Genomic DNA, 26,079 nt, shown 5'->3' on the forward strand with positions numbered 1-26,079 from the left:
ATAACCAAAAACACGGTTTACTAACATTTATAATTACACTGTCTGGCCCTTCGAGCCGGATACGAGTCAAAGGACCTGATAGCATAATTGTAAATATTGGTATAGTGGTACTGAAACAGTATGAACATTATCAACGATTCACCAGAAATTTCAAATATACTACTGATAAAAGCATAAACGAATTCTCATACCAATACTGATTTAATGATATTTCCATTTATTACACAATTTCTGGAAATTGATAGAACGAGTAAATACAGAATCTAGTAACAAACAGGAAATAGTACTAGGAAAAGAATAGAATTGAATGGTATACTGTTTTAAAGTAAGTAGGAGTACATGAGTCTGGAACAAAATACTAAATAGTTTTTAAAAACTCCAAATAGAAATTTACGCAATTAGAGATCAGTTCAATGTCAATAAGAAATGCGCTGATAATAATATCTTGTATGATCACCAAGCAGTCAGTAAAGCACTAGCTCTTGTATAATTAATAATTCTTTGGGAATCATTTTTTGAACTTAACAAAGTTGTGATTACCAAGACACACTAAAGTAGGAGGAAATGAGATGATTGATAAACTAGCAAAGGAAAGGAACTAGAATCCTCTTGAGGAATCAGCACTGATACAATATTGGATGAAATAGAAGTTATTGAGAAGATTGAAGTACTGGGCAATATAGTAGGACTAGACCAGAAGTCTGTATTAAACAGTATCCCTTGAATGGATACCTCAACCAATGCAGATTTTGTGGTTTAAAAGAGTAAATATTTATCAGCAAGGCGGCATTACATTATCTCAGGTATAACATATGTGAGAAAACTGGATAGAGCAGGAATATGTATCCAAACTGAAGCCGGCGGATGTTTGTGAAATTTCTTGAAGAATCCGGACTAAACATACTAATTGTGTCTGAAGTGGTTTCCAGAAACTGAATAGAATAGAAAGGGCATGATCAATCTTCTACAACACATACAATTTCAACTTATTCTTATTGAGATATATAATCGTGAGCAAAAAAAATCTGCTCAAGTCACACGTTTGCGGTGAAAAGTTGCTAGCAAAAAATTGATGGCTTCCATTCTTTTTCTGATTTTAGCATCTCAAAGCCATTAGTCTTAGTTTTATAATAATTGGTCTATGTTGTTGTTATGACTTCATAAATAATTCTCAGACCTGTTTGAGTGAAACTAATACAGCTGAAACTGAGTATTTTTTCAGTCAATCAAGTAAACTTTCACGAAATTTACAAAATTTAGAACACTTTTACTAATTTTAATTAAATTACGGGTGTTTTTTTTTATATTAATTTCCATTGTTGAGTTTACAAGTTCATCAAACATGAGTAGGTTGCCAAGTCATAACAAATCAGTGGCAGCTGAAAGATAAAGGACAAACTTGAAGCTTTAGGTGCAATTAACTTCATTTGATTATATTAAGAGTTTTATTGAGAATCCTACTCATTTTTCACAAGTTTCCAATTTACTTGCGTTTTAGACTATATTTACCGCTTATCTACTCTGAGCACAACACTATACAGTAGAAAAAACCGACAAAGCCCCTTTCTGGGAGCACTCCATAAGAAAAAATTTTGCAATAAAACTAAAAATAGAACAAATAAGTTCACAAAACACATAAATTTACGGCAAAAGCATATGCTTACCCCACGGCGGGTATTTTTTAAATCGGAATCAGTTGATTTTGACAATTTCTTAGGTCGCTCAGGTGCTTTTCATATAACGGGCCTTAACACACTCGATAATATCGTGATTATACTGTCAATACTGTCCTTTAGACCCATAATATTGACTAATAAGATTTTATCGTTCATGACACTAAGTTTTGGAACCAATATGTGCAACTTCCACATTTTCTCTTCTTTAATCGTATGATTTACTGTCCTTTCCCGTTTTTAGGCTTCAAAAAAGAAAACTATGCAAATCACTAATTTTAAAATAAGTATTTTTTTCTTGAAACTTCTCCTTTTATTTGTGCCCATACCAGTTCAATCGGGATAAGTTTTTGATATGGTGGAGGTCTAACCAAAATCAATCATAGATTTCAAATTTTTTAATTTCTCTTTATAAAGGGAACACAAAGCATGTTATTTCCTCACAGAACTGGAATGGAACTTAATATTCTCTGAATTTAGCTAATTTTGTAAATCTTAGATGTTGGCAATTTGTCTAAAATCTCAAATGTTAACTTGGATTCCCCATTACTATTATACACTTCTAGGGAAGAAGATCTATCATTTGTTCGAACTATTCTTGAAAAACTTCAGCATTCATGTCATTGTAGTCATCAGAAGGAGTAGAATCAAAAGTCAATAAACTCTTTCCTATTGATAAATGAAAACCATTAGATAAATTATTTGTCACTGCATACAAGAACCATCTCATACGAAACCTTGGCACCAACTGAATATTATTGACCATGTTATTGACGTTTCCCCCTACACGCTCAATATCCACAATATCCCCATCACTTATAGCTAGATTTTTTTCCTTACAGGATCAATGTTATTGAACGTGTAAGGTCCGCTTATATCTTTAGTATTGAATTCTCAGATTAAGATGAATGCGCCACGGTGGTGGCAGCCAGAAACATTGCCATCATTTATGTTATGTTGTTTTGTGTATTTTTTTAGGTAATCAAATTATTTTAGAGGTTGTTTTCAGAGTATTGTACTTGATTTTGTTTTTACTTATTATTTATTCAATCTTTTATTTTCAGGTGAATTATGAATACAATAAGTTTATATGAGTTTATTCGCTTATCTTTTATACTTTGATCACAAGTTACTTATTAATACTGTTAAAATTGTTGATGTGCTCATTTACACATTAAAATCTCTATGACTGGGGCCTGCTTCATCTTCTTCACGTCTTCGAGTATGTTTCAAAGCTAATAATGCTTCTGCGGCCTGTCTGTCTTCCTCATCTTCAAAATTGAATCCATTTTCATAAGATGTTGACACTTCTTGGGTAGTTTCTTTTAAATCTGTGGTTTCCTCCGATTTAGCTCCTATTTTACGAGTTGCTCTAGAAAATTTATGTTTAGGGGATGAACTGAGAACAACAGTTCCTGGTAGATTCTTTGAAGGAACAGCATTACACTTCAGTCTTCTTCGTTTTACTTTTTCTAAAAATATTTTATATAAATTTTTGACACATAACCTTAATTCATAAATTAACAAACCTTTTTGGAAAAAATCTGTGTCTTTGAAATGGAGCGAGCATACTTTCATATAATTTGACCTCTTTTTTCCAATTTTCAGTTGTCTAATCCATTCTTTTCTCCTGTCCACAAGTTCTTTGTCCCCAAATTCATTTTCCACAAGAACTTTCGAATTTCCTGCTACCGGAAAACTATGAAAGCTCAGTTCAGGATTTCTTTTCGCCCAGGAAGAACAATGAGGAACACAACAGTAATAATTATTCATATTAAAAATTGAAAATGAATTGAACTGGGAAACAATTAACAATTTTACACTACTTGAAGTTACTCAACATATAACAGTGTATATAAATTTACTTACACAAACACTCGTCAGAGGGAGTATCGCATTTGAAGGGATACCGATATGGTGGGTAAAAGCGATCAGCTGATTGGTTGTTTCGTTTGATTTTTGAATTTTAAAAACTATTATTCCTAATTATTAAACAAGACAATTGACTGGTTTAAGGATTGCCAATTTTGTACTTTTTTAGCTTTTTGACATACAAATGGCTTGTTTTTTTTTGTATGTTGAAGCTTGTTTAAGCAATATTATATATGTAACACTCCTATATAGTCAGTTGGTATGGAAAAAACGTCCCTATGTTACGGTACCGACAATTTTGTTTTTCTCTCATTTGAGATGCTTTATTTATACTGCGCATGCTTCGTGCGCGTAAAATATGCGCAGAACTAACTGAAGTGCTCGAAGAAGAAACTATCCATATAGAAGTATTACATATATAGAGAAATATAACCAAGCAGTAGAGCCGGACTGGCCTAAAAATTTAAAGTAGATCTTCACATTTATAGATAGATATCAGACTATCTAATGAAACTGCAGATTGAACTATCCTAAAGACAAGAATAGATCGTTCTTCAACACATAGGGACATCAAAGAAGATCTAACTCAAGTAAAAGAAAATATAAAAAATGGATGAATAAATTAAGAACCTTCAATCAAAATTATCCCAATTTTCAATCTCATACATTAAAAAAGAGACTACTATAATCAAAATAATTCAACAATATAAATTTTTCGTTTACTAGTCTTACATTCAGGTTACATTTAGAGCAAAGATAAAAAGAAGTAAGAAAATTTTCTAGTTAATTGAATTTGTTGTTTTAATTTACAAAAATATGTAAAGCAAAAATAAGAGTAGAAAATTAACTTAGTTAAAAGTAAATGGGATTTTAAAATGCAATCAATTTTCCAATGGTATGACAAAAATTAACAATAACAAAGCTACCTACTCAACAAAAGTTCACTTTGATACTATATATTAATTTTATAGAATATAAAAAGTAAAATGTATTCAGTGTTTTCTTGGTAATTATCGTGTTTCTACAAATTTTGTTAAATTAATTATTCCAATCAGAAATGGTAATTCTTTCATTGACCATATTGCGTCAATGAGAATAATACTGTACAACAATAAAAGAAAATGAAAATATCTGGTCAAATTTTATTGATTTCGAAAAACATTTGACTCGATAAACATAGAATTAATCAAAATAGAAAAGTTAGTGAGATAGGGGTGTTTTCTTTCGCCAATATTTGCAATAGATTGAATAATGAGGAAATAAGGGGATGAAACGTAAATAATCAACTAGAACCCATTCGAAACATTGGAATACCTACGAATCTTCTTGCTAAATAGGATAAGTTATAAATTTCTTTGTAACATAACTGAAGAAGAGCAAATAGACGTAACGATTACGAAGGAAAATAGAGATGGATAGGTCATACACTAGGAAAACTAGCAACAAATATAACCAGACAAACATTAAAAATTCAATAGGGAGGAAGAAAAGAGACAGACCTGTACGAACATGGAAAAGAACAGTTAACATGGAAAGATGCTACAGAAATAGTCGAAAGTAGAAGGAAATAGAGAGCCCTCATCAACAAAATTGGATGACGCATGAAGATAGCGACCTCATAGTTTTACCACAGTTGCTGAAACACTGACAGGCGCCATTTGCTTCACTGGAAGCTATGCATGTGACGATAATGATGAGTTATTCCAATAATCAAAGCAACTTTCATACTCAGTTAAATTAGATTTAGTGAATCTAAAGGGAATCATGGTCATGGATGATGAGGCAATATTAACGGTTTACCTTCAACTGAATTTACAAGGTCATCTATCTGTATTAATTAAGCGCATTAATTTGTCTCTAAAGACGTCAAAATTTGACTCCCATAAATCATGTGTGGGATATAATGGGGAGAAGACTGACCAATGAAACGAGGTGCAAACAGCAGACATCAGCCATCTCTTTTTGACGCTACCAAGACGTGTACAAAAGTGTATTAAAATAGTCGACAATCACATTGTTAATAATTTTTTTCGGGGATCAGTTTCTTGAAAATTTCATTCTTTGGTGTTTATGATTGTAATTTACTTATTTAAAAAGGGTGAAACTGTCTTCATAGTCTAGGCAAAATAACCATACCATTGCCGCCGAATCAAAAATACGTCGACGTACCGTAGACTACAACGTGAAAAAATATGTATCCACCAAGAGCTTGGCGATAGAAAACGTTCAGTAAAAGATGGCGGAGGCTCGGTGTAAATGTAGTACATTCTTGCCAGCACCTGATCAGCAGAAAATTTATCTTTCGCCATGAAAACGATCCCAAGCATTCCTCGTAGATGTGCAAAGAGTATTTGATAGAATTGGAAAGGTATAGTGTACTGAAAGTGAGGATTTAGCCGTCACAGTCACCCGATCTCAATCCGATTGACTTGTTCTGGGACAAACTGGACGTTGAAGTCAGAGAGCAATGTGTTACTTTCACTTCACATTCAATTCATGATCGACCGTATTGTTTTTAGTTGTTATGTATTATGCCAACTAGGGTCGAATCTATTTGCATATATTTATTGGTCTTAAACTATAAATAAATTTAATACAATCGATATTGAGCGACCTTGTAGGTGACACAAGTATATTATATAAATTAAATTATAGCATGTCGGTTTGCCGATTATGTATTCGCGAATAGTTTTAACAGATATTTGCGTTGACTAAGTAAAGCGACAAAAATGAGTTCGATACCGGAATTTTTAAACGTTAAAGAAGGGTGTCCGTCAGGAACCTGTAGTCCAGTTCTTTCTTGGTCTCCTTTGCCGCAAAAAAGGCAATTAAACTTTATTAAAAATTCCAGCAGCAATAATAAGGTAAAATATTAATTATAAAGATGATAAAGAAGAAACCGCAGTAAGACTTTTTGATTAATCGAACGGGATTCTACAATTTTTAGAATTATAACGAAAACAAACAACCATTATATCCAAACTGTGACTTTACCATTTGGTTGAGGTCTTGTCAAGAAGAAATAAAATTTCCTATATATGGAAAAATTTCAGGTAATATGCATTATATTTTTCCATATAATATAATTATTGAATGTATAAAAATATACATTTTGTTAAACAATAACTCTTTAGCCGTTATATCCAAAAATAATTCAATTATTTAGATAAATCGGATATCAGAGAAATTATAAATGCCAGTAATAAATAATAAGAGTAATTGAATAAAATTCGCAACTATAATTTTTTTATAAATCGTCAACTGAGTTTAGTTACACAAATATAACTAAAACATTTGCTCATAAATTCGACATCAGCAGTTTAAATGCCAATATATATGCAAACAACGTGACTGTCTGATTCATTAGCAGAGTTCTCTCAAGGTCAAGGTTTCTCACATTTTGTCATATTTGTATATTCTTGTTTTAATAAGGAAGTTTTAGGTGATATTCCAAAATGGTTGAATGGTTCTTTGATTCGCAACGGACCTGGATCATTAAAAGTGGGTGATGAGGAATTTACACATCTTTTTGATAGTTCAGGATTGCTGCACAAGTAAGTATTCCATATATTATTTATTATATAACCCCCCTTTTTTTGAAGTGTGATACTTAGAATGTTGAAATTTGGAGTGTGAAAATAAAGTATTGTGAGCTTCTCTGCTAGTTATTCAGATTATCACATTGTAAAACCATAATCGGCTTGCAAATGTATATAAGGAAACCATCATTTCAGTGAAATTAAATCCAAAGATGAATTTGTTGCTTCGAAGTTTTATTTGTAACTTAAAAAATAAAGTAAACGTTACAAGTTACATGGAGAAAATTCTAGAAGGACATTTATATAAAACGCAATATAAAACACTTCATCAGCAATTATTTTATTATAAATACAAATAATTTGTAAACAACTTTGCAATCAATATATGTATCGTTCATGAATATATAGTTCATTCAATGAATATCAGTTAGTTCGCTTGTGAGATTAATTGTATTCATTCAATTATTGTAAAATAAATTTTTAAAAATAATTTTCGAAAACCGAAAATTATAGTTTACATAGCATTTTTTTATGAATGTTACTCATAGAGCTAAAAAAATCTTTGGCAGAAAAAGTTGTTAAGACCATTTTTTGTTTTTTCTTGTTTTTGTTGTCATAATACAGATACAATACAGTGAATACTTTATAACAGTAAAATCATACTGGGAAATAACTATTTACCAACATATCCATAACAATTTCCTGGAAGATTCTAAAATTGTAACGTACCAAGTTTTGTTCTCATTCATCATATTCATCTTCCCCATAATGACTGTCGTTTAATTATGTTTAAGTTTTTAACTCTTTTTACGTAATTCATGGCATTTTTCCAATTCTTGATCCTAATGTTTGAACATTTTTTCATTATCACTTCCATAACGGAGGAGGAATTTTTGGGTGAAGTGTTATTAGTTCTTGTTTGTCTTTTTAGTCGGGAATATATTAATTCAGTTGGATTTAAAACACAAGAATACGGATTAGGCCCATTACGTCTACAGTATATTCTTTGGCAATTAATTTTGTTTCGATAACCTCTATGACTTACTTTTTTTGTATAATACTCTTCGAAATATAAATCTTGTTAAAGTAGAAACTCCTGTATGTTTGCTTTGGGAGAATATTTAGTTGAAATTTTAAGAATTTTTTTCTGATATATGTATATGAGATAAAGCAAGATTCTTTTGATCACCGTTTCTTGTATCTCCTGTAATCAGTAATTTTTACCCCGAAAACTCAGTGTCACTGTGGAAAGCAACAAACTGGATTTAAAATTTCGAAATATGTAGTACTTAGTATCTCTCTTTTTGATTTTAGATTCGGTATAAAAAATGGTGAAGTAACCTACCAATGTCGTTTCTTGCAGTCAGATGTGTATAAGAAAAATTGGAAAGCAAAAAGAATTGTCCATAGCGAATTTGGTACAAAAATTGTAGAAGATCCTTGTCATTCCATATTTAAGAGGTACGTGACTTTTTTTATCTCGTTTATTACAATTAATGATTGATTTTTTAGGATTGCCACTGTGTTTAGTAAGGAAGTTTCAGATAATTCTATGATTTCCGTATATCCTTTCGGTGATGAATTGTACGCATTTGGAGAAACATCCATGATTCATCGTATAGATACGGAAACGTTGGAAACCAAAGAAAAAGTGAATATTGGCGAATATGTTTCGATTGTGAGTCATACATCTCATCCACATGTTTTGAAATCTGGTAAATAGTTTAATTCCATTGATTATTAAAACAGTTAATATTCTGTTTGTTCAAAAAATAGTGAAAACTCACAGAATTTTCATAAAATGAATAACAATCACTTTTATAGTTATTTAAATTATTTTTTTCCAATTTATCAAATAATCAGTGAATTCATTCTACACATAAACTTTGACTTGTCTTCTATGTATTTTTAAATTTTTACAAAATGAACAAGTTGTAAACAAAGTGTTCTGTTGCTTTTTCAAATATTTGTCTTCTTTGATGGTGCTTCATTACCAAAAGTTGCACGAAGCGATTCTATACATTGTTGTTGACTAAAACATAATTTTACAACTTATGGTGAAACTGGAGATTAAACTCTAGTTTAAATCAAGAATAAAGTTGCTCTATTTTGCAGGTCACAGCTGAACCCACATTGTTTTGTTAGGTGTAACCCCAACAAAAATATAACTCAAACTCTATTTTTTCATATGGCATTAGTAATTACTGAATCGACAATGTTGATAAATTTTTCATGATCATCATCGAGTTCGTCAAATATGAAGTGCACATATTCAGACATTTTAGCAAAACCAAAATCTTTTGCTCAAGGTATGTAGGGTAGAGAGAGGGAGGAGTATCTGTTATGGGAAAAAAGTATTTAACTGTATACGATAAATTACAATTCAAAAACCTTCCAGAATGGCGCTGAAGTAGAAAAGGGTTTGGTATTATGTAGCACTAGATGAATTGAAGTATGCAGAGTTGAAAAAAATAACCTAAAAGAATTATGAGCAAACGTGCATAAAAAATTATTTTATTTTGTATTTCTCAATAATATTTAGCGCCTTCTTTAAAATTTACCCTGGATGCTAATGTGGCGCCACCCTTATTTAACGCATTTCGATGGACACTTTTAATACCCTCCCTAACTCAAGACGTAATATCGTAAAAACATTAACAATTTGAAAAAGCTAGGTTGGAAATCTCAGTGTCATATTACACTCAAGCTTAAACTACTCCCAGACCGCCGGTAACGGTAAAACATGAAAACTCCATATCTGTGGCTTGAACTGACGTTTGAGATTTAAACTTTAGTTGTAAAAGGCGGTAACAAACATCAATGTTGGCAAATACACTCATTAACGCAATCTATTGTTCGATTGTAAAAACTTGAAAGGCAACCCTCGTATGCATTGAAATAACTCAGTTCCATTTGAAAACTATGACGACCTAACCTAACCATTGTTGGAAAATTTTATTAGAAATACTTTATCCTAGTATCATTGAGAAAGTTGTGAAACGTATTTTTAGGTACAGTCTATAATTTAGGAATGTCTATTTCTTCTTCTGGAATATATCATAATATAGTGGAGTTTCCACAAACTGAAACCGGTAAATAAAGCACACTTAATGTAGAGCAAGAAATTTTTTACATAAATATTTTTAGGTTTTTCTAAATCCATGTTTGAAAAAGCTCGTATAGTTGCTTCAGTTCCAGCAAGATGGCGTTTACATCCCTCTTACATGCATAGTTTTGGTAGGATATTTTTTATACTGCATTATAGTCAATAAACTTGTCGTATTTTAGGTATAACAGACAATTATTATATAATTGTAGAACAACCATTGAGTATATCAGTTCTTGGTCTCATTTCATCAAAACTAAACAATGAGCCTTTAGCAGGTTGTTTCAGATGGTACCACGAAGAATATGTAAGTGTTTTTTAGTGTTCCATAAAATTAATCATTGAGAATACCTCGAAAGAATACCAGAAGTTACAGAGTTTTGATACTAAGATGTTTTGTGATTAGGTGTAATTATAATGAACAATTTAGAGTGTTTATTTAGAAATATTAGAAACTGTTTAATCAAAGCCAAATTAAAAGCAATAAATGTTATTCTTTCAACATTATATGTTAGTAGAGTACCAGACTTACACACCAATATGTTTAACGTAATTTAATCATTACTATTTGTTGATGGTTAAATCTCTAAATTGAACATATTTGAAGATTTTGTTTCTCTATTAATATTTGAGGAAGTTGTTAATTTTTTTAGACCAGAATAACGGTTATTTCTAGAACCAATGGAGAAGTATTTGAAACATTTTTTGCCAAATCATTTTTCTATTTACATATAATCAATCAGTATGAAATGGATAATCATATAGTTTTAGATATCTGTATGTACAAAGACCCTTCAATGTTGGACTGTATGTACATTGAAACAATGAAGGTATGTAATAATTATTGTTTCCACTATGATATATAGTTAAACTGAATTCGATTTAAAATCAATAAAAAGTTTATACTGAACACTGTCTACACTACTACTACAACAACATTCACAATTATACTGCCTGACGCACGTTTCGATAACTAAGTTATTGTCTTCAGAGACAAGGTAAACTAAAACCTATTAACTTAACTCACCCGTTTTATATTAAATTTTCCTACCAAAAAAAAAATCCATAACACTTGAACAAGTGTTATGATAGAAACTTCAATGAAATATTTTTTATTTTATTTTTATTTTATAGACAATGCAACAAAATCCTGATTATGCAAAAATGTTTCGAGGACGTCCTGCAAGATTTGTTCTACCTCTAGAACCTAATCGAGATGCAGCAGAAAGTAGAAATTTAGTTACTTTGAAAAATGTGCGCGCTAAAGCGTACTACATGTCCAATAAAAAGATTTTAGTAGAACCAGAGAAACTTTGTGATATAGGATGTGAAACACCAAGAATTAATTATGAAAATTACCTGGGTATGTGTGTGGTTATCTATTATAAAATTATTCTAATGACAATTTTCTAGGTAAACCTTACAGATACTTCTATGCAATTAGTGCAGATGTTGACGCAGATAATCCAGGAACTGTAAGACCCTTTATCTATAAAATAAAATATTTTTTAAACGATTTTATTTTTAGCTCATAAAAGTAGATGTTTCATCACATTCAACCAAAACATGGTGTGAGAAAAATTGCTATCCAAGCGAACCTATATTTGTACCTTGTCCGGATTCCAAGGTTTGTTTCCTAGATAGAAAGTGGGTTAATAAGTCAGCGACTTTCCGAACGAAATGTACATCAAAATCATTTTATTTTTCAATTAGTGTCTTTTTGAGCTCGTTCAACATTTATCTAATTTATTCCATACAAATTAAGTTCTTCAAGGTTATTTTTTGTGAGATTATTTCATCATTGGCAGTCAAATATGTTGGGCAAAAAGTCCCCTTATCAAGCTTATCCTTTGTTTGAGTCGTGGTTTACAATTCCTCCTCAAATTACGATCTTTTATGGTACTAACGGTTATAAAACACTAAACACTAAATGAGAACCCGTTCAAATTTTAACAGAAATCGAAAGATGTCAATTAACGAGTACAGCGTTGTCATTTTAGTTGAGTAACGGTTAATTTAAAAAGTTGCGGACTGACTCACCCATTTAGTTCATTTCAAGTATGTAACTAATTGATGCGATTGTGATTACATTCTCTTCATTATTAGACTGAGGATGAAGGTGTAATTCTGTCGGCGATGGTGTGGGGAGAAGAAGATACCAATCACGTCGGTTTGTTAATCCTAGATGCTGTAACATTTACTGAACTAGGTAGAGCAGATTTTCAAACACTTTCTCCAGCTCCAAAATGTTTACACGGTTGGTACCTCCCATCATAATGAAAAATACTTGAATAAATTTAAAATAAGCATATATTGTTATAAATACAATGTTTTCGATAAATAATAAACTGTATAATCAACAATAAAACAGTTAATAGAATATTCTAGCTAATGTAATACAACTACATACAAATGTACTTTGAAATAAATAAAAACGTGCTTCATTTCTAAGGATTTTCTTTAACTAACAAATAATAAAAGTGTGGGGATTAAAGTTGGAAGTAGATTTTCATTTTCAACAATTGCCAAAAAAAGATTCTTGATTCCTCATTATAAATATATTGAAATTTCTTGTATTTGTTGACTTACATTTGTCTTTCTAAAATCATAGTTTTCAAAATTTACACGATAAATTCATCGATTTCTTCTTTAATATCGATATAAATCGATACTGAATTCATATAGATTTTTTCAAGATAGACTTTGAGCATGGTGACGTTTTCCAAACCTTGGTAAGCAGGTAAACGTAGTTTTTAAGCTCTGGTTTCAAGTCTACTAAAAAATCTATGGAAGGTAGTCAGTTATTTTCATTTAATGGATGATTCCTGTATAAGCAACTGTAAATGGAGATAGGACTTAATGTGACCAAAATTTGTTGGATTCCAGAAATAACATACGAAACAAAAATAGTTTAAATAAACGACGGAGTTTACCTGAATTGTCAAATTTGATTATACATTTATCAATAAAGTCCTGTTAGACGGATTGATGTCACGAAAAAACACTTCCCTCTCGGTATTACTTTTCAAATGACAAGTGTCAAACTTTGAGTTTATTCCATCCCAATAACTTGTTAGAAGTAAAAGATTTGTGTCGGTTTTAGCATCATTTTATAACTGAAATACAGTTCAGGCTTGAAAAGTATTAAGGGACTCTTCTTCTACAAAATTAAGTCACTGGAATATGTCGTGAGATTAAACATGCATGTACAACTACCGATGATGTTCAACAATCAGGAGATGGTTACACCACAAAATATAAAAAAAATCTTTATGAAGGAAGGACATAACATTAACAATGTCTATTATTACATATTAATAAACCGATTAAAGAGGAAAATCGCAAATCAACTGCCCCAAGATAACACTAATGAATTCAAATTGCTTCTGCAATCATCATATTCTCCAGATCTGACCTTAAGTGTGTGTTTTAGGGCTAGAAAAAATGTGACAAATCATTTTAATAAAAGTGAAAAATCGTTATAAGAATGATTGAAAATGATTAGAAACGTCTTGGACTGATCGTGAAGAAATTATTTCAATGAATAAAACGAATTTTGGCTTAAAATCGTTATTAGTTGTTTACTAGAGAAGAAACTTATTTTTTGATGTTACTACTAAAAAAGCAGTTTTATTCAAATATATATATATTTGAACAATATACAGAAAAATGTAATTGTACAAACTTGTAAGTTTACAACAAATAATAAAATTGTTGCAAATGCTAATCTTCTGCACTTATTTCCAAAAAAACTAAACTAATAATAAAAAAGAATCGTTTATAATAATCATGGTTAATTGGACAATACCAAAAAATTAATTTGTTAATCTTTCATATCCTCAGATGTCTCAAAATTAGTAAACTTTCACAATATATTAGTTCAAAAAAATATTTTAAAATTAAAAAGGTGCTCGATAGATTATTGTCAAAAATACATTTTTTATCATTACAAGTACACCGTTAATGCATAATTGTAGGAGTAATTGAGCTGTACTGGAATGCTTGAATGCAAAAATAATATTAAATTGTGCTATAAAAGTTTCAATATTTATGGAAAATAACATATATAAAGATAAGACAAAAAAATAAATATTCTCATGTGAAGTCAACTACAAAAATATATAATTATTCAAACTAAAAAGCCTCTTTAGGAACTACAACGACAGTAACATAACAATGTGCAATGGAATACTCGATTACAATTATGCAGCTAACCGATTCCTGCAACTTTATGTACGTTCTATTGCCTGCAAATTGCAGGGATGAATCTAGTTATTTCTGATTTCACCACCAACTAACTGTAACTAAAATCAGCTGTATATTGTATCCACTGTTTACACCACACTGTCTAACCAAGTTATCGTCTTCAGAGTAGAAGGTAAACAGTTTATCTTCAGTCTCTGAAGACGATAACTTGGTTACTGAAACGCGGGTCAAACAGTGTAATTGTGATTGTTGGTGTAAACAGTATGTTCAGTATAAATATCACCAACGGTTTTAGAAATTCCAACTTGGTTAAGATCAGCTGATTGTGTAAAACAAATTTTTCTTCTTTGGTAAATCTAACTTTCTTGTTCATTGGTAATTATTGTTACATTCACTTATTTGGAATGTTATAACTATACATAATAGGGTTAGTTTTAGTGTTAAGAGTGTTGTAGCCGTAATTTGAAGTGACCTTGACATTTTTATGTGTGGCTGCCCTCCAAAACGAATAATTGCCAGTAACAGAAAATCAGAACAATTCACAATGATCACAGTAGACGGAAATAAATCTGATATCTTGTTGATTGCTAAACCAACAGTAACTAGAGTTTTCCTACGATTTCCAAAATTGATAAAATTGCGAATCGATCAGTTGCATATTGCTTCATGTTAAGTCCTTAGTTAACTAACCCCCCAAACACCGAGAGAAACATTTTAAACTGAGTCAGAGAAGAAACACAAATTTATTCCCACAGAAAATATTCACAATATACTGATAAAGTGTACAAAGAGAGAATTGTTGCCATGTACTATTTATTCAAGAAAATAGATTAATATTTATTTCATGTTTTATTACACAAATAACAAATTGTTATTAATATTAACTAATAAACATTATTTTAAAATATATTAACTGGAAGCAGTTTGTGGTCACTATATAAGAAAGTTTGGTTATATCATAATTCAACTTCTTGTAACCTATTGTTCTTTGGCTTATCTCTTTCAAAACTGTCCATTTTGAGACATCATGAGTTCGCATAAGTATTCAGTGGAAGTGTTAGTTCTGTCACTAGTTATCACAATTTTTTTTTTGTATCATTTCATGTGACAATGCTAAACATATTTTGTTTTATTCGTGGAAAACTATTGCAAATGGTGCTTTTATTATCACATTCCTTTTTTTTTCTCTTATCAGAAATTTACGAAAGTTTACTGTAACTCGGAGGAGAAAATTTCTTTCTTAAGAATTTGAGGATGTACAACGGTAGGCAGGATATCAACGTTATCAACACCACTCTCCAGAAGAAATCCACTGTTCTTATAAATTCCGCATCTAAAAATTTCAAAATTAGCTTAAATCAACAAACAATAAATTCAACATATAATAAAAACTGTGGAAACAAGAAAAATTCTGTATAAGGAATGATAGATTAAAATAATCTGGAAAGTAAAATAAGACTTTAAATACAGAAAAAACCACACAATCGATTATAAAATATCTACAATAAAAATGTAAATTACAATGGGGAAATAATCTAACCCATAAAATTAGATTTAAAAAATTAATTTGCCTTAACTGTATAGGCAAAATAGTAACAAAATATATGTAAAAACTTACCAAAATAATCATGTAGAACTATCAAAGATAATGCGTATAGTCCTAACGAGAAAAATTCAGCTAATACCATTAGATAATGCCATGTACGGATATTTAAGGCGACCATTATTAATTCGGTGAGGATCAGTGAAGTAAAACTAATCGCTACAATGTGGATAAATTCATCTTCAAATAAAAGTAAAGCACCATACATTATAACACCCCCTAAAGAAACAAAATATATCAGTTCAATAGCAACAGGGAAGATGAGATAGAGCATACCTTGGTAAATACTTATTAGAACCCACATAAAGAATGTTTTAAAAGAGAGACTCCTTCCTTTGGCTAGATCTTTGTACAGTTCTGGATAAGTTAGAGCTATTTCAGGACTTACATCTTGATCAAGCACCAAACTGAATACCTACAATTATTAAATTGAGATTAGGCTATAAGAATTTTAGTATAAATCTAAGGGATTCCTTTATAATAAGGCCATGGATCTATTAAAGGTTATGGACGAGTTCAAACGATTTTAAATTGATGCCAACGCAGTGCAAGAGAGACAATATAAATAGAATGGAGGTAAAGAGGTCAAAATAAAAGAAATTTTTATCTGGAGCTTGGAGTTTATTTAGTTTGCCTATGGTTAATTGCGATAATTCATCTTTAAGTACTGGAGGATCTTTAAGTGTTAGTGTCTTATTATACTCATTTTATTTTGGGATAGTGATAAATATAACGAGGTTTTGAATGATTTTTGAGAAATATTTTGTTTTTTAATTTCAAGTTAGAGGTTTAAAGATGGTTCAATCTTGTTGTGCCCTGAACTGTACGGCTAGAAGGAAGAAAAAAGCAGAAATAAAAATATTCAAGTAAGAATGTTAACATCAATATTAATTCTTTTTCTCCCAAAAAAAAATTACTATTTTGTAATCATTGCATTCAAAAATGATTAAGTACCTATATTTTTGGGATACCAAAAGATCCCGCCCTTAGAAATAAATGGTTAATGGCTATAAGAAGAGACAGTTTTAAACAGAGTGACTATACAGTGATTTGTATAAAACACTTCACCAAAGAAGACTTTGAAGTTAATGTACATGGGAATAGAATTTTAAAAGCAGGAGCAATTCCTTCTGTTTTTGATTTTCCTATACATTTACAAAAAATTACAAGATAAGAGGAAAGGAAAAGATTAAGTAGTGAAGATATTGATGTAAGGACAAAAATAGATTGTATGGTTAGTTATTTTAATAATTTGCCTAAAGTAAAATAATATCTGTTAATTATTAATCATATTTTTAGATACCAGCACTGCCACAGATGCACCAGCTGTGGATACGAAGATAATGGTAGAATTTCATAAAATTTACCGCAGGATCTAAATGTACAAAATACTACAGTGGCCTTAGATTTTGGCTCTATCTAGCATTTATATTAATATCATTTTGGAATTGCTAATTTATCATTTTACCTACTAACTAACAAATTTCCTTTTTCGATCCAAGATACCCTGTTTACTTCAGAGATTTTAAAGAAATTGACTTAGATGACAAAATGAGGAGGAAAAGATTTTGGGAAGCAGCACATGATCCTATTTCAAAATCTAATGGTCTTGAAAAATATCATCAAAATACAATCAGAAAACGAAGACAGAAGGTGAACAATTTTAACTCATTGTTAAAAAAAAAGAAGATATCTTCTGAACAGTTGTTTATGTTAAAGGTATAGTTTTCTCCTAAATTTTGAGTTGTTTATATGATTTTGATTATTAAAATTTTTTATGGAAAGCGTGCCTGAAATACATAGATCATTACTATTTAGACAGATTTCCTGGTTTTAATATTACAATACAATACTATAGACTATGGGCTCATTATCATTAAGACAAATAAGTTTTATGATTGTTGTAACTCACCCTATATAATGTATATATTAAATATAAGAATATCTTGTCTCTTCATTGTATTTTAATTTTTATTATTATTTATTGTATGATTCAGGGTTTTTACATTTCACACAAACATACTATTTTATTACATTTTATGTACTTGTCCTAAACAAATACCAATAATATAATACCTCATGTTTATACAACAATATTATATTTATAATATTGTTGTATAAACTTATATAATATAATATAAGAAAATATCACCCATCCAATTTTCAAACTGTATAGATGTAATAAATATTATTATATTGTAAGTAAATCTTAAATTTATAAATAAACTAGTTGGTATGAAATCTTTTTTGTTATTTCCTTATCCTTTACCTTGAATGAAATATAAAAATTATATATGAGTTTTTCCTTTATTCTCTATTATTTTATAGATCACTTTTAATAAAATGTAAATAATTTAAATATCACTAGCGACCAATATTGAGTATTAATTAGTATCCAATTTAAAAGTTTCAAAAAAGTGTCATTTTAAACCAAATATTTGAACCGTTTTGCTGACAATATTTTACTGATTTAAGTTGCTTTTTACTCTCTTTAGCTTTATCTCGAAACTCTTTTTCAAATGTTGGCATCTCGAAACTGCGTGTGAAAAGATAGGTAGGGCGAGTCCCTAACCTTTAATAGGTCCATGCATATATCAAAGCTATTCAATATCTAAACATTTCAGTTTCAGAGTGCTAATGGAGACCGGTTTCTGTGCTGGTTTTCTGGACGTTAGATTTTCTATCCTACAGGTTTCTTGTCAAAAGTATTATCTGTATTGATTTGCAATGAGGAGCCATTATAGCCATCATCTCCACAAGAATCTACACTCGCCCATTTCTGTTAGAAATTTTTCTCATCATTTGCTACCTTTTTCATGTCTTAATTTCCTTTGGATCCTATATTCTCTAGGACTCTAATGAAAAATACTCTCATCGAGCACTCCAATGTCAGTTTTGAATCAATGACATTACTGTTCGATGTTTTAATAGCCATTTTACTATCAGAATGAATTGATATATCACATTCTGATAGTTTTCCTTCCACATACCCTTTTATAGTAAGTATTTCTGGATATAAGATGTTCAAGCCTAGGGATGGACAATTCCAGAAATACATAATTTTTTTTTGAAAACTGCCACTAACATTTATTAAAATAAATACTCATGTCATGCATCAGTAGTTAGCAACACAATTACAGGGAATCAGAGCTATTTACAATAAAGAAAATTATCATATATTCTTCAACTGGAGAGATATTTACCCACCGGAAACATAGTATAAACAGTAGCGTAACCAACCATGAGGAAACCTTGGTACAGTGCCACAGAGCTCAGATAAAACACACTACTGAACACAGCTTGCATGGTCGAAATAATCAATCCTCTGTGTATAACAAATTGAGCCAAAGATGCTGATCGTTTATAAGATTTCCTTCCATGTACCAATAAAAGTCGAGCTAAATGGGAAAACTGCGGTATGCTGAAATCACCAGCTAGACTGGCTTGTTTCCCTTCTCGACCTTCTATACCGATACCTGCGTCAGCTTGTTGGATCATACTAACATCATTTCCACCATCTCCAACTGCAGCTGTACGTTTACCAGTGTGTTTTTGAATAAGTTGTACCTATAAGAATACAAAGATATATGATAACCAGTTGATAGAAATTTCCAAAAAAATTCCAACTCACCACTTGAGCTTTTTGAGTGGGCGAACATCTACAACAAACCACTGCAGGAGCAGCAGTTGCTAGTTCCATAAATTCAGGTTGGTAATATAATAAACAGACTTCTAAACTTTCACCGCTTATTACTAAAGCGCAATCTTGTTTTCTTCTGTATGAATTCAGTTCCAGATGAGCGTCAGTGCGAGTTACTACTTTTTTGAAAACATGAAGACCTAAAATTTGATTTAATATACATACTACTAAAAAATTGTTTTTGATGTGAGACATTAAACTAAACTGATTTATAGACCCAAGAGAAAATAAATGAGAGGATAGAACTCATCCTACCAAAAACTTCATGAAACTGAGTTAGAAGTTTTTTTGTCTCAGAAGAAAATAATTAAGTAATGGAAAGTGTGGAATACTAGCAATAATAAAACTAAAATAAACAAATTCTCTAGATTAATATTTTGATAACAGATTTATAATTCTTACCCTGTGTTTTAGATACCAAGCTAGAACTCTTGGCAATACATGTAGCAGTTTCTAACTTATCACCAGTAAGCATCCATATTTTAATACCAGCATTTCTCAGTAATTCTAAAGTTGATCTAACATTATCTTGCAATTTGTCTTCTACTCCAGTAACACATAAGAGTTCCATTTCTCTTTCTAATGATTCGACTACTTGAGCAACTCTTGCACCTCTATCTGTTTTGGATAATCTAGCTGCATCATACCGAGCCTTAAAAAAATAGTTTGAATATTATTTATGTTACAATAATTCATTATTTGTATATATACCTCAAAATCAAGGTACTGCTCTTCAGTTAGATCCTTTTTAGCAACAACTAACGTCCTCAAACCATCCCTAGCCATATTACCAACTTCTTCGTCTAACCAATCCGTATATTGTACAATAGCTGACATTACAACATCAGCACCTTTTACATAAAAAATTATTTCTCCTGTATATAGATCCTGGAAAATATCATCTAATGAATATTTATAATGAAAAGTTTTAATATGATACAAAACTTTTACAAATGAATGATTATTATTTCACACTTTTAGTCAATTTTTTCACTAACCTTAACTATAATTCCCATCCTTTTAGTTTCGCTCTTGAAGGGAAATACTTGTAAAATACTATAATTCATCAATCTACCATCAGGCCTTCTGAGCTGCATAGACGTGAGATCTCTATGACTTAAAGTTAATCCGACTTGGTGTGTCCACTGTACTAGAGCTACTTCATCTGGACTTGATGCTTGGTAAGTTACTTCTTGATCAGATATTTGCAAATGATGATCAGCCTCAGTTTCAGAACCAAACGAACCTGAATCTAAATAGATTGAATTCAATTAGTTTTTAAAAATTGATTGGACAAAAAAAATTCTCTACCTGTGTCTTTCTTTTCAGTTGTATCACACATGGGGGTAACGTTATGACACAATGCTAATGCCTGTACTGCCTCTCTAATTCTTATGTTTTCAGATCTCCTGAATTTTTCAGAGCCCACTGTCAAATTTTCTATATTATATGAATTCCGCAAACAAGTGCTTACCTGAAAACATCAATATCCTATGAAATTAGTATTATAAAAAAACTTAAACAAATACCATGTGTGCTATTATCTACAGTGATAAAAAATAAAATAATACTCAAATGTAAAAAAGGTTAGTAAAAGTAGCGAGAAGTGAAACAGCAAAACAAATATGTGGAGTATGCAAAACTACTACCAACAAAAAATTGACACCATGTTAGACGAGCCAAATAAAGGAAGAAATAAGTAAGAAGAAAAAGACACATAGAAGCAATATCTTACAATAAAAATAGCAGAAAACTATTAAATACAAAGAACAGAGAAAAAAAGTGGTAGCTGAAGTAAAGAAAACGGGTTGCACTGACTTTTATAAGTCAGTGCAACAATCAGTCATATAAAAATGATTTACAAAACAATTAAATTTTTAAGAAATTAAGGATGAAAATAGTAGAATTTTAACAGAAGAGGCGAAAATAATAGAAAGATGGAAGAGGATATTAGACTAAATGAAGATATTAATAAAATAAGTAAAAAAGAGGACCACGAAAAAAACGAGGAAAGAATAATAAAAGAAGTTATAGAAGCGATAAAATAGTTAAAAAATGCAAAATAGCTTGGATTATGTCAAGAATACCAAAAGATTGAGAAGTAGCATTATAACTACCAATTTTTTAGTCAGAAGATAACAAGCAATGTAACAACTATAGAGGAATAACTTGACTGTTACATTGAAGAAAGTTTATGAGAAAATTTTAGATAACAAGTTGAGACCAAGCATATAGAAGATACACTAAATGATGTACAAAAAGGATTCCGCAAAGGTAGAAGTGTACAAGATCATGTCGAGATACAGATGCATTATTTGGATTTATTGATATGAAGGGTACCATAGACAAACATATGGGAAAGTTTGGAAAGAAGAAAAACAGATATTGATGTTATCAGTAAAAATCTAATTTCTTTTTCTTTTCTAATCTCAGAAGAAGTAAGACAATGGATTGAATCCATTGGTATTCAGTATATTCTTTGATGATATAATGAATATCTGCTTATTCAACTCAAAGGGTGAGTTGGATACAAAAACCTGCAAATAGTGAAATTATCTCAAAGATCATATGCTGATGATTTAGTCCTTATTGCAGAAAACATAAAAGATCTACAGAAAAATTTTGACAACTGGAACAATACATAAAAGCAGTTTGTTGTGAGAATAAATGTGGAAAAAACTGTACTAATGGCATCCAAACATTAAGCAGAAATAGAAGGAGAAAGCATTAAATCAGTTTGAATTTGAATACCTTGGAACAGAAATATAAAATAAAGGTAATGAGAACGCAGAGATTGCCAAAAATGAATGTTTATAAAACACTATTAACTTATATCTGTGAAACAAGGACTCTCACTAATAGACATAAAAGCATTGCAAGCTACAGAGATGAGATATATATGGCATGTTGAGCCCATGTTGGTAGACTCCCAGTATGCTTTCTGCATTTGATTTTAGTTTTCTATTTATCAAATTAGCGAGTATTTTATACATAATGTTAAGAAGAGTAATGGCTCTATAGTTTTTCCATTCCTCTTTATCGCCTTTTTTTGTGTAGAGGTATTCCACTCCTTTGGGATCTTGTTTTGTTTCCAGATTGTTGATGAATTTGTTTTTTCAATTATTCCTCTCTGTATTTTAACAACTTCGCTTCTATTCTATCTTGATCGGGAGCTTTTCCATTAGGTAGTCTTTTCATTTCTTCTTATACATAATTTTTAGTTGGGAAATTTGCTTCTTCCTCTCCTTCTTTTTTCCGTCTTCGTATAATTTATTTTCATAGTACTCTTTTCATATTTTCCCATGATGACATAAATACATTATAATAAAGCAAAGACAGTAGATTTCTAGAGTTTCCTTCCACTCAGAAGCCATAAATTAAAAATAAACCAGATATACTTGTGTACACATACCTCATCAAAACTGTCAGTAGCAAAACTAACAGTACCCATGTGCAACCTTTTCAGTACCATTGAATTTTGAGTTAGAGTACCAGTTTTATCAGAAAGAAGATATGATATTCTACCTAATTCTTCGGGTATAGTAGTACACCGGACTGCTGTACCTTTCATTGCAGGATCTTTTCCAATAGCCCATGAGTAAAAAGATTTTCCCATGTCCAAGTTAACCCGTAAGCTGTAAGAAAATAAATAATTAATTATTGCAAACAATTTTGTTAATTAGATCTCACCTAATTGGTATAATATAGGAGAATAAGAGAATAAATCTGAACATATATCTATACCAAGGACCATTGAATCCTTTTAATGCCATCATAATAAGAGTAAGACCTATTACCGCAGCAAATAATAGCTTTGTTATTGTATTTACTTCAATGTCCAAAAGACCTACTTTGGATCTAGGAGCAGAGTTATTCATAACTGATCTTGTTTCAGGACCTGTCAGCAAATAATTACAAAAATTAAGTATATTATATTATTTTTTTTAATATCATAGAAAATTATATAAGTACCTGTATAAATAACAACTCCTGTAGCTTGCCCAGATGCTATAACACAATTTGTCCATAATGTATTTTCTAAATTCAAACTTTCATCACTATTCAAAGAATCTAGCTGAAAATGAGTATAATTACATGTAATTTTTGAAATCTTGTTGTAGTTATGTAAATACTTACTCTACTAAATGTTCCAATAAAAGAATGTATATCCTTCTGAGGCTTCTCTGCATATATACTAGCATTTATTTCAAATAATTGACAGTCTGATGATAACTTTTGAGTTGCGGGAACAGCTAATCTTAACTTCCAATCTGTTTCACCGTCTAATTGATCTGTTCTTACAAATACAGCACCACTACTTTCAGAGGTTCTCAATAACACCAAATCTGCTGGCACCCTTTCATCTTTATCGACGATAATAAGATCTCCTACCTACAAATATATTGATTGTTATTGATAAAATGAGCATTACATTTCATTTTACCTTTAATTTGTGTGCTGCTACTGTCTCAAATGGTTTATTAAGGTCGTTAAGTAACCTTTTACATTTTTGATTATTGACTTCTTGATCACGTTTATGTCTTCTCCAATCATCAATAGCTTCTCTTGAAATAGTAACCAAAAGAACGAAGCACTACAATTAAGTACATTCATATAAAGAAAAACATTTATAATGCAATCTTAAAATATTACCAATGGTCCCCAATATGTATACAAATAACCAATCCGAATGTCGGGCACAAATTGACTTGTAGCCATGATCAAAAAATACATATTGAGAAAAAATTTGAATTGCTGGTAAAGAACAAGGGGCAAAAATGTGATAATATTATATTTTTGATTCCTTATCGCATTGGCAGGGAATTGTCCGGGTGTCGATTTTCCCAAAAGAATATTTCTGGATCTTAATTCCCTTGGACCACAGCATCTTCGAAAAAAAGTGCACCAACATCTAAAAGGAGTAATATTAGTAGTAAATGAATTTATTATATACCAATAAATGATTATGGTACCCCCAATTTGTTTGTCTATGTGTTTTGCTTATCAGTGGAATGTCTTCCTTTGATGTTTTCAGAATATTACTTTGAGATTCCATATTATCCATAATTATTGAATGTAAGAAATATCTCACTTAATAATTATCTACTTTCAACACTAAATTACAATTATAATATCAATTTACGTTGATATAATCGTAAAACATCTTTTACTGATGAATAACAAGGGAATGATTCTGTCAATGTCAGTAGATTTCTCATCTTTTTCTCTATTCTTATCTCACCATTTTGTGTCTCTTTTAAGTGAAATGAAGTTAGGCGCAAATAACTACATATGATTCATTGTAAAAACAATAAAAATCAGTTTAGAGTGCTACAATTTTATTATGATTTAATAATATATTTATAAAATTTCCTTTTTATTACAACAAACTAAACAGTTCAGGAAATTTTCAGAAAAATAATAACCATTTTAAATTATACAATAATTTTAAATAAATTATGGATTTAAACCATTACGTTTAGTCAATACTTATTTCCTCACAGCTACAAATAGGAAGCGGAAGAAAAGATATCACTTTTTCAAGGCGGTGATTTTAAATCTAAATTTGTAACAAAAATAATTTTATACCTCGGAATAATAATGAAAAATTGAGCTAATAAATATAAGATATATCAAAAATAATTATTATTTCAATTTAAACTTACCCACACAAAATACTGCCTATACTGCGACGACGTTTGGGGTTTCGATTTCTCACGGAAGTCTGTATTACATCCATATCGTTTCCATTACTTGAAGAATTTGCTAATAAAAATGTTGTTTCTTGATCACAATCAAAATCTTGCATAGGAAATTCCATAACAAAATTAATGTTTAACTTACGTCATTTCAGTGGGAAACTGAAACTATTACGTTTGGAAAAAAATTGCATTGGCAACCAAGAAGATATATTTATTGTACATCAAAGTAAAAAATCACGAGTGCTCACACATTATTTCATTAAGAACTTTTAAGTCAGAAGCTACATTTTAGTTTGTTAAAGAACCTCACATCTGATTTTTACTATTTTTAGTTTTTTGACATCACAAATTTGACAAATTACAACTGCAAGGATCCACAAACTATTTACTTTATAGACAGTTCACGCATATGATTTAAAGTCAAGTTTAATTTTCCGTCTAGAACTCTAATTTAATCTGTCAGGAATAATAGAAATCGAATTTATAAATTGACACTATGATTGTGCAATGGTGATTCTTCGTAAATAAATGTTGTCTATGGTTTTGGTTGTTAATTCAAATATTCCTGATTGTGTTATGTTGTTCATAGATAAAGTATAAAGTAAATACTATTTGTCGTTATTTTTAAATTTTTTATAAAGCTCGGCTTACATTATTCCAGTACAGTAATCCAGTGCT

General features: G+C 30.4%; 2 protein-coding genes across 5 annotated transcripts; one reads left to right on the forward strand and one right to left on the reverse strand.

Annotated features, from left to right (window-relative positions):
- Positions 1-6,132: 6,132 nt before the first annotated feature.
- Positions 6,133-12,641, forward strand: LOC130896458 (carotenoid isomerooxygenase). Of its 2 annotated transcripts, XM_057804607.1 has the most exons (13): positions 6,133-6,409; positions 6,493-6,598; positions 6,988-7,099; positions 8,399-8,545; positions 8,597-8,799; positions 10,096-10,176; positions 10,232-10,321; positions 10,373-10,497; positions 10,844-11,020; positions 11,325-11,553; positions 11,604-11,665; positions 11,719-11,817; positions 12,297-12,641. In XM_057804607.1, the coding sequence occupies exons 1-13, from the start codon at positions 6,275-6,277 to the stop codon at positions 12,465-12,467; spliced, it is 1,737 nt and encodes a 578-aa protein (XP_057660590.1). In that variant the 5' UTR covers positions 6,133-6,274; the 3' UTR covers positions 12,468-12,641. The 2 variants fall into 2 exon arrangements, with proteins under 2 accessions (XP_057660590.1, XP_057660584.1); XM_057804601.1 differs by having other exon boundaries at positions 6,138-6,409; positions 11,719-12,641.
- A 350-nt stretch (positions 12,642-12,991) lies between these two features.
- Positions 12,992-25,918, reverse strand: LOC130896439 (probable phospholipid-transporting ATPase IIB). Of its 3 annotated transcripts, XM_057804589.1 has the most exons (17): positions 25,544-25,812; positions 25,366-25,465; positions 24,353-24,611; positions 24,144-24,293; positions 23,837-24,091; positions 23,672-23,774; positions 23,390-23,597; positions 23,112-23,334; positions 21,011-21,173; positions 20,698-20,951; positions 20,411-20,587; positions 20,102-20,351; positions 19,631-19,839; positions 19,207-19,566; positions 16,276-16,414; positions 16,015-16,218; positions 12,992-15,729 (listed from the first exon to the last, which is right to left on the reverse strand). In XM_057804589.1, the coding sequence occupies exons 2-17, from the start codon at positions 25,437-25,439 to the stop codon at positions 15,596-15,598; spliced, it is 3,162 nt and encodes a 1,053-aa protein (XP_057660572.1). In that variant the 5' UTR covers positions 25,440-25,465; positions 25,544-25,812; the 3' UTR covers positions 12,992-15,595. The 3 variants fall into 3 exon arrangements, with proteins under 3 accessions (XP_057660572.1, XP_057660555.1, XP_057660563.1); XM_057804572.1 differs by having other exon boundaries at positions 25,366-25,918; XM_057804580.1 differs by lacking the exons at positions 25,366-25,465; positions 25,544-25,812 and adding an exon at positions 24,673-24,962.
- Between the last annotated feature and the right edge of the window lie 161 nt (positions 25,919-26,079).

This window comes from Diorhabda carinulata, chromosome 1 (genome assembly GCF_026250575.1).
Source record: "Diorhabda carinulata isolate Delta chromosome 1, icDioCari1.1, whole genome shotgun sequence".
In the NCBI taxonomy this organism is placed as follows: domain Eukaryota; kingdom Metazoa; phylum Arthropoda; class Insecta; order Coleoptera; family Chrysomelidae; genus Diorhabda; species Diorhabda carinulata.

Bases quoted from the DNA above. Each gene is read 5' to 3' on its own strand.
- LOC130896458 (XM_057804601.1), top strand. From the start codon at position 6,275: ATGAGTTCGATACCGGAATTTTTAAACGTTAAAGAAGGGTGTCCGTCA. The intron at 6,599-6,987 runs GTAATATGCATT...AGGAAGTTTTAG, and splicing joins TATATATGGAAAAATTTCAG to GTGATATTCCAAAATGGTTG. The intron at 10,322-10,372 runs GTAGGATATTTT...GTCGTATTTTAG, and splicing joins CTCTTACATGCATAGTTTTG to GTATAACAGACAATTATTAT.
- LOC130896439 (XM_057804572.1), bottom strand. From the start codon at position 25,520: ATGGAATTTCCTATGCAAGATTTTGATTGTGATCAAGAAACAACATTT. The intron at 23,335-23,389 runs GTGAGATCTAAT...ATTTTCTTACAG, and splicing joins TCCTATATTATACCAATTAG to CTTACGGGTTAACTTGGACA. The intron at 19,567-19,630 runs GTGAGTTGGAAT...GTATTCTTATAG, and splicing joins CCACTCAAAAAGCTCAAGTG to GTACAACTTATTCAAAAACA.